The 8,993-nt window shown below is 45.3% G+C and overlaps 1 protein-coding gene across 2 annotated transcripts in view; it reads left to right on the top strand.

Moving 5' to 3' along the window:
• The window catches only part of MCOLN2 (mucolipin 2), a 35,571-nt gene that overhangs the window by 20,863 nt on the left and 5,715 nt on the right, over nt 1-8,993 (top strand). For both annotated transcript variants that reach the window (XM_015572128.1, XM_006776251.2), the window contains 3 exons: nt 1,344-1,445; nt 1,551-1,673; nt 8,899-8,993. The exon at nt 8,899-8,993 is cut by the window's right edge and continues 142 nt beyond it. In XM_015572128.1, the coding sequence (XP_015427614.1) occupies nt 1,344-1,445; nt 1,551-1,673; nt 8,899-8,993 (320 nt within the window). The remainder of the gene's footprint in view (nt 1-1,343; nt 1,446-1,550; nt 1,674-8,898) is intronic.

Genomic DNA, 8,993 nt, shown 5'->3' with positions numbered 1-8,993 from the left:
GCCGGCACCCAGGACCTCCAGGCCTGCGCCACGGCTCTCTCTGCCCTGATTGCCATGGCGATCATGGGGTAGCAGGCCAGCTGGCACCCACAGCCCTGGGAGTCCGGGGGTGCTGGCTGTCCTGGCCGGGGCTCTCTCTGCCCCCGTTCGCCATGGTGATCACGGGGTAGCAGACCAGTCGGGTTGGGGAGTGCCGGCTGGCCTGCTCAGCGGCTCTCTCTGCCCCCGATTGCCATGGCCATCATGGGGAAGCAGCTCTCTCTGCCTCCAATCCACAATGCAATCACTGATCACTGGCTGTCTTTGCCCGCCCCCCACCTCTTGCCTGCTGGCTGGATTTCCCATCCCTTTCCCCTCCCAGCATTGCGGCTGTGTATGCAAATTAACCGCCATCTTTTTTGGCAGTTAACCGCCATCTTGGCTGACAGTTAATTTGCATATCTGGCTGATTAGCCAATGAAAAGGGTAGCAGTCATACGCCAATTACCATGTTTCTCTTTTATTAGATTAGACTAGAGGCCTGGTGCATGAAATTCATGCACTGGAGGGGGGTGTCCCTCAGCCCAGCCTGCGCCCTCTCTAACCTGGGACCCCTCGGGGGATGTCCGACTGCCAGTTTAGGCCTAATCCTGCAGGGACATTCCTCTCACAATCGCAACTGCTGGCTCCCAACCGCTCGCCTGCTTGCCAGCCTGATTGCCCCATAAACACTCTCCTGTCAGCCTGATTGATGTCTAACTGCTCCCCTGCCAGCTAGGTCACCCCCAACTGCCCTTCCCTGCTGGCCTGGTTGCCCCTAACTGCCCTCCCCTGCTGGCCTGGTTGCCCCTAACTGCCCTCCCCTTCTGGTTATCTTGTGGTGGCCATCTTTTTACCACATGAGGGCGGCCATATTGTGTGAGGTCATGACAGTCAATTTGCATATTACTGCTCCATTATCTAGGATTGTGGTTGTGTGTGTATCTCTTCAATTAGATCCAGAAATCCTCAAGAGCAGAACTGAGTTAGTCAATCACATTTGCGCTTTCTATCAGAAATAGCTGACTTGCATCGTTTCATATTTAACAAACACCATTAGTTTATATTCTTTAATGCCTAAATAAATGCATTTTCTGTTTCATGATATTATTTTAACAAAAAATCAGTTCAACCATTGAAATACTAAAAGGAAAGAAGAAACACATTTGGGACTGTGCTCTCTATTACTCTCCTCTTCAGTTTAAAAGCCCTTAGGATCACCTATAGAGAGTAGGCAGTCCATTCTTTTCCTATCAACTTAAAGTGAGATTAATAAGCTGAGGGGAGTACAACATGTCACTCATATCTGTTTCTCCATTCCTTAGAATATCACAAATTACGATCTCTGCAGCATTTTGCTTGGAACGTCCACGCTTCTTGTCTGGGTCGGTGTCATCAGATACCTGGGTTACTTCCAAAACTATAATGTAAGGATGTTGCATTGGGTCGTGTCATAGGATTGAGATTCATTTCTTCTTCGGGTTCCAGTAAGCTCCTTTGTAATGCCCCCCGCGCTGCTGGTGTCTTTTCAGGTGCTCATTTTAACAATGCAAGCCTCCCTGCCCAAGGTGCTTCGCTTCTGCGCCTGCGCCGGGATGATCTACCTGGGCTACACCTTCTGTGGCTGGATCGTCTTGGGCCCGTATCACAACAAGGTGTGTAGCCCTGGTTCTTCCTTCTGCAAAGTAGGCACCTGAGGAGTGGGCTTCCAGGACAGCCTTCTCCCACTCTCCCCCAGCACATGCCCTCAGCGTCAGGAAAGCCATGTCTTTGCATCGGTTTCTTTTCCTTTCCTTTTACTGGATGTTGAGACCACTGTGAGGGAGGGGAGAGCACATCTCAGAGTTGTCTGGGCCTGGTTTATGGGCCACATTCCAGCCCAGCCAGTTGTCAAATAAGAAATGTCTGGACATGAGATCCTATAATAAAAATGAAAATAGAATGGGGGAAATTATTACAAAATCTTTCTAATTTAACGTATTAGGGTTTTTATCCCAATCAATTGAGGAGAACAAAGGTGGACAGAGTGTCCAGAATGAACCATATTAGGTTTATGATTAAAAGGAAACACGTCTTGTCTGTGATGGTGGCTTTGATGGCAGCATTGCCTCTGCCTTATAAAAGATCAACATCAGAATTCCAAATTGTTGCTGGGCTTCAGTCAGCATCATAACCTCAGGGACATTAAAGTTGTTTTAAAATAATAACGTTGATTGGTGGAAATGTCAAGAAATGAAAGTAGGTAGGCCCTGTTTTCAAACCAATAGATAGATAGATAGGTAGATAGATAGATAGATAGATAGATAGATAGATAGATAGATAGATAGATAGGTAGATAAATAAATGAAAAGGAGTTATTGCAACTTGTAGTGTTTCTTCCATGGGACTCTGGCAGTTGGAACCACAGATACAACAAAAATAACAGCAGCCAACACTGTGCGCTTAGCATTTCTGTCCTCTCATTCGTTTCATCTCCGCAGCAGCCCATGGTCCTGTTCTCCTGGTTCAGGTGCTGTGCAAGGAGAAAAGAGGTGAAGTGCAAAGGGTCACACTGATGCTTGTATTACAGCTCAGCCTCAACCTCTGACCTCTCCAATGGCCTTAAACAAAACATATGCTTATATCTGGTTTACACACTGTTCACAAAAAGTGAGCAACCCAGAAAGGTCGAGCTCTGTGCGTTGTCCTACTTGAATATGTCCTAGTAAATTGGCATACGTCCAGGCTTCCTCCTCTTTCGGGGTTGCATTTGATACGTCCGAAGAGAATCATTGTTTTCCTGTTGGAAAGGCACAGTGAACAAAGTGACAGTCTCTGGATTCATAGTAAATCTTGATAATATCACTGCTCTCCCTATTCCTTGCCACTGAGTCATGCTGAAATTTGCTCTCTGATATGATCTCTCTGATCTGGAGAACGAACTGTGTGAGTGCCCAGGAAAATTAACATTTTTCTTCTTCACTTGCCGCATTCTTGAATTCTTCTCCAGATTTTTGTCACTAGAGGACAGTGTTGCACTGTCTGAAATAAATACCAAGTTTACTGGTACAGATTTCAGCTTTAATTCATGGGCTCCAAGGCCTCAGAACAAGTGGTCCTATCTCTTTTGCCCTTCATCTCCCTACCCCATCATTGTCCTGGAAGGCACTCAGATAATGCTACTTGAATTTTACTAATATAGCTACCATTCTTGAATGCTATGTGCCAGATAGATATAGGACCCAAGTTCCTTAACTCCCTTGCTATGTTAACTTCCCAGTAGCCCCATAGGAAATAGGGATTTTACTGTGTTCCACAATTTTCCTGAGGCCACACAGCTAGTAAATGGCAGAGATAGGATTCACGTCCAGGTTGCCTGACCCTAATACCCATCTTTGACCAATACCCAGTAGGGCTTTTCTTGGAATTGCCTAAAACAGACCATTGCAGACGAGCGTTTTGTTTGACTGAATAGATCAACTCTGAGAGGAGAGCCATATAACCAGTCTCATTTCTCTCTATTTGCTTTGAGGATCCGACTGCATGTTCATATGTTTAATCCTGTCCTTTCAAAGGATGTGGGGGAGACTGGGATGCTCTGGACCAGCATTGTCCAATAAAGGGACAGTGAACGCTAGAAATGAGAACGACAGGTGGCTTCAAATGTTTCCAGTAGCTACACTGAAAAAATTTTAAAAAGAAACAGATAAAATTGTGATTTTAATGATATATTTTTATTTACTAGTAGGCATTGAGATATTTTACACTCTTTATTTTTGTACTAAATCTTTGAAATTCAGTGTGTATTTTACCCTGACAACACAGGAGGTGCTCCACAGCCACATGTGGCTGGCAGCTACCATAGTGCATGCTGCACTTCCCGCCTGTGTGTCTCAGCGTCTGCCTCCATTTCCCCCACAGGAGCAGGGATAAGGGCTGTGTAGGGCTGCCTACCAGGCCTGTCTATGGCATCTGTCTCCCATCTCCACCCACTGGGGAAATGCACAGTTCAGTTACTTTACTGAATGCACCAGCCAGTGGAAGAAGAAAAGCTTCAGTCTGACTCAGGACTCCGTGCTTTCCTTCTCCATATTGCTGCTTCTGTGATTCTGAAGTTAGAAATGCTTCCTGCCCCCTGTGTTTCTCCTCCCATCCCCTCAATTAATTCAAACTGTCAATCATTCAGGTTCTACCAGTCAGTCTCTGTTGAATCAGAAGACCTCCCGTAGTACCCAAAGCCTTCAAAAGCTGGACAGCACAGCAAGCATTTCCTAGGATCTAGAATCATCGCCACCTGAGGTGTAGAAGCTAACTCTTTCTTTAAGCAAACCATCCACTCTAGCCCGGTTGGCGTGGCTCAGTGGTTGTGCATTCACCTATGTACCAGGAGGTCATGGTTCTATTCCCGGTCAGGGCACATTCCCAGGTTGTGGACTCAATCCCCAGTGGGGGGTGTGCAGGAGGCAGCCACTCAATGACTCTCTCTCATCATTGATGTTTCTACAGCCACTCTAAAGAGGAGGTCTCAGGAAAACTAGTTGTACACTGCTGCTTGACTGGTAGCAGGACCCATATTTTCGCTTCCTGTTTTCATGGTAGACATTGGATTGCAGTTGAAAGAGGGAAGAGATGCAAGCAGTGTCCCATCGGTATTGGTACCGGCACTAATGGACTTTGGCACAGTGCCCTTTCAAAATGTGTGGCACCAAGGGCTAGAGACTGTTGATGTTTAATAATTCAAAACCAGGTCTGGAAGAACATTACTCTAAAGTAACTTTTACATTTCCGGAGGACTTCTTTGCTGTGAAGAATAAATCATAGTCTTGCATTGTCCTTATTTCAGAAATGAGAAGACCAAGGCATCGAAACATTGTTGGCCTTTGCTGATGCCATGGGTAAACACTGTGGCAGAACCTGCATTACATAGTCTTGCTCTCAAAGTCTCTAGTTTTAGCCAAGTACCTCTCTTATTCAAAAGAACTATTATCCAGTTAAAACATTAAACCTAAATATTGCTCTTGAAGGCGATTTTTATGTCCTTCTCTGACATAAGCTGTTGCAAGTTATATTTTCATTTAAATATTTTTTTAAAAAAGTTCTTTCTGGTTTGATTTAAAAATATCATTTGTGAAACCAATGCTTGGGTTTGCACTGTGGTTCCAAAGGTTCTATGGGGACTCTTTATGGAAATACCCATTTAATATTTACTAAATGTCTGCTGTGCTCCAAGCATGTCAGGTTCTTTTAGGCTGAGTTCTTGGAGGGCAGTGACTATAGCTCATTGCTGCTTGCATCCCCTGGGTCCAGCACAGAACATGGCAGGGATTCTTCAGGTTTGTTACCAAGCAAGAAACAGAGAGACAGTAGTACCTGCTTTCCAGGGGCTCACAAGTTCCTAAGAACCACAGCAACTCTCTATAAATGCTGTCCTTCTGGCCTGGAAGCACCTTAGGACCTCGCTTCTCCTCACCCTGGTTACTTCTAATGTTCACTTCTGTGGAGTTTGGCCCCTGAAAGTGACCGGTTCACAGCCACCTGTGGTACCAATGACAGGGTGTATGCCAGTCACTTACCTTATGGCGTCTCCGTTTTGACCTTTTGCTGGGTTAAGATGAGTCTCACCCGCATAGAGGAGAGAGAAGCATAACGGCTGTGAATAACATTAATGTTGAGACAGGTATTGTTTCTAAATGGACACTGAGTCATGGCACTGGAAACGAAGGGGTGAATTGGATATGTACCAAACCAACCAGCTATTTGTAATTCTGGAACCTGAAGCATAGACTGTTAGGGGTTGTGGAAACTAAACAAAGGAATTGGCCAGATTCCAAAATAAACGATGAGAAACGTGAATTATGAATGGTGCTGTTAGAGTTGTAATTGCTAGCCATAGAAACCAGCTTTAACTTAGTTTTCTGAAGATGGGAAATATGTACTCAGAGAACTGCCTGTCATACTGTTAAACAATTTGCATATTGTTGTGCTTGGCTCAACTGGCTGTTCCCTCCAGGTCTCTGTGGAGAGCAGCTTTGGAGCTGTTGCTGAAGCAGCACAGGCATGGGCAGGGTCCCTGTTGGGGTTACATTTGTGTCTGCTGCCCCGGTCACAGACTTTACCCTGTGCATCCAGTCATGGAGGAGGGAGGGTCGGACATGGTGTTTCCATCCAGTTGGAGTGTGAAGAAGGGTTCAAAACCAATTAGAAGGCCAAGCAGTAGTTTACGCTGTGGTTCTTACTGATACACAGAAGGGACTAGTGCTGCAAAGGCACTCTGTCTCGAGGTAGACTTGAAATAGCCCTTCAAAGTTGGCTTTGTTGGACACAGGAGAAGGTATCAGATGAAGAGAATAAATCCCACGAGGAAAAGATGGAGAAATGGGTGTGGTGTTGAGGGGGAGAAAATTGACAGTGGGGAGATGGAAGGAAGCCACGCAAAGGAGGGCCTATCCCAGCCTTCTTGGGGTGAATTTTTACTTTGCATCCAGACTTCGTATAGTCTTAATGCAAGAGAAATGACCCGAAGGTTGCATTCTGTGAAGTTTAGACTTTACCACAACAGCTTGGACTGGAGGGCGAAGAGGCTGGAGTGAAGGAGACCTCCTCAGAGCTTCTGTGATAATCCAGACGTGAGTGTGGACCTGAGAGTGGAGTAGATAGACTGGGTCAGGGAAATGTAAGAGCAGCAGACCTTCACAGAGTGAAGAGAGTGGGAGAGCAATCCATTCAACATGTAGTTTTAAATACTCAATTATTTGGGAGTAAATGTTTCTTCGGTAGGAGACTGAAATTACTGACCAGGAACAGGACAATTGGAAGGAAAGCCCAGTTTCCAGGTTAGGGGGTGGGAGGTTTTATTTTGTTGCATGTGAAGTAGTAGTATAACTTTCAAGTGGAGATGTTTTGTAGATATTTGCTGCAACCTTTTGCAGCAAGGATTCAGAATCTGGAGAAGGGGCCATGCGCAAATGGATCTACTAGATAAGAAATATAAATTTAGAAGGCATTGGGGGGAGCCAGGTGGAAACCTACTCTAGTGGAGTGGCTCCCTGAATCTCCGGATCTACTGCTTTTTATTTACTAGAATATACATTTGCCCTTTAACAAACCAAACAGACATATCAAAGGTAAGGTTTGGTAAACAGTAAAAGATGATCAGGTTAGTAGAATGCCTTTAGCCACCATTGTCTCAACAGAATAATCGGTGCATAGCTTTTAGCCCTTGCTAAAGCCCAAGGTCCATCAGCCTTCTGACTGTTCTCTCGCATTTATTATGCTAACCACGTGTTGGTCTTTGCCTCCAGCAGACATTCACCAGGGACATGGCTGTCCCCAAAGCCACACTGACTTAATGGGCACATGGCCCCCACTGCTAACAGTTTGGTTCAGAACTCTAGATAGCTGTTCCCTTGGTGTTTTTGGAAACCATACCATCTTTTACCTGTTAGGTCATTATTGTTCTTTAGAAGCTTCCATCTAATGTTAACCCTCTGGCCCTAAGATGTTAGTTTATGAAGCATCTGCTGTTCGTTTTTAGCCGATATGGCAGGAGATTATCAGCCACAGACCCTGGAATGGCCGCCTGGGGATTGCAGTTGAAACACAACCCTCGGACCAGCTCCGAACTGCAGATGTATGCCTCCGACTCCCTCATGTCAACATTTCCACCTGGCACCTCAAGCTGCCTGGTCTAAAACTGAGACCATTCGTAGTCCCTTTCCCTTGTCCCCTCCTAGACTTATTTCCCCCTCAGTTTCCTCCTTTTCCAGTCTTATCTGGACCCTGTGCATTCCTGGCTTCTGCACTCACCCCTGCCGCATGACCCTGCCCTGGGCTGTTTCCAGCCTAGGAGATCTACCACATACATGCCAGGGCTGCCCTTTAGAAGCAGGTCAGGTCCCTCTCTGGCTGCAGTTTTTTCCCTGGTTCCGGTTCTGGCCTGTAGTAGTTTGAAGTATGTGGAAGGCTGAGTGAGGCTTTCTCAGTGTGGCACAGGCACGCCTCTCTGGCCACCTCTTAGGCTCAGCACTGAATTCCCCATATTCACGGAGCAAACCCTTGCCTTTCTCCTCTCACTGGTGAACTCCGCCTCAGGCCCTCGTTCTGAGGGTCACTTTCCTTACACAGCCACCCCAGCTCTCCCATAGCGCACTGGAATACGTTGGTTGTGGCCTGTCCACTGTTAGCTGGGAGCCCCTGAAGGCATTGGGCACAATCATCGTCTTTCCCTCTCCCATTGATGACCACCTTTGGTTTTGAACGTGCTAAAATCACCCTGGCCTGTGGTTGGAAAGGCTACAGTGAAACTGTTCATTTAGCAAAATTTTCTTGAGCCTATATGGTGACTCAGCCACTTCCATCATTGCTGGTTGCAGAATGGAATTGCTATAGTTCTTTCAGAAAGTGGTTTGTTTAGCAGGTTGTAGGCTTAAAAATATTAATCACTTAGACCTAATAACAGGAAAAAAACATTATGCTTAGAAATGTTCATTACATTGCTCTTGACAATAGCAGCTATTATTGGGATGTCTAGTGACAGGGAAATAGTTAAACTTGACATTTCTGAGGAAAGGTCTGTTATCTAACACATGCTCTCCAAGTGTAAGTAAGATGATGGTAAGTAGGGAAAAAGAAATCAAGATCCAAAATGGTTAGATGATATGACTACGAATATATAAAAATGTATAGGAAAAAACTGAGGGAAATGTCAAGAGATAGTGAGTGCGCAAGGGAGTTTTAAATAATGTTTTCCTGCTTTGGTATTTTAGCTGTCTTAAAATGGATGTTACTCATAATAGCAATGACAACAATAGCTTCAACAAAACAAGCTAACTGGATATAGATATTTCTCTGCTTTTTTGGATGATATATCTCGAAAACTAACTTTGGTTTCCCCCCCTTCAGTTTGTAGCTCTGAATACAGTTTCTGAGTGTCTGTTTTCTCTGGTCAACGGTGATGATATGTTTGCAACCTTTGCTCAAATCCAGCAGAAGAGCGT

This window comes from Myotis davidii, unplaced genomic scaffold (assembly GCF_000327345.1).
Source record: "Myotis davidii unplaced genomic scaffold, ASM32734v1 scaffold162, whole genome shotgun sequence".
NCBI classification, from domain to species: domain Eukaryota; kingdom Metazoa; phylum Chordata; class Mammalia; order Chiroptera; family Vespertilionidae; genus Myotis; species Myotis davidii.
This window is presented reverse-complemented; position numbering and strand designations above follow the sequence as displayed.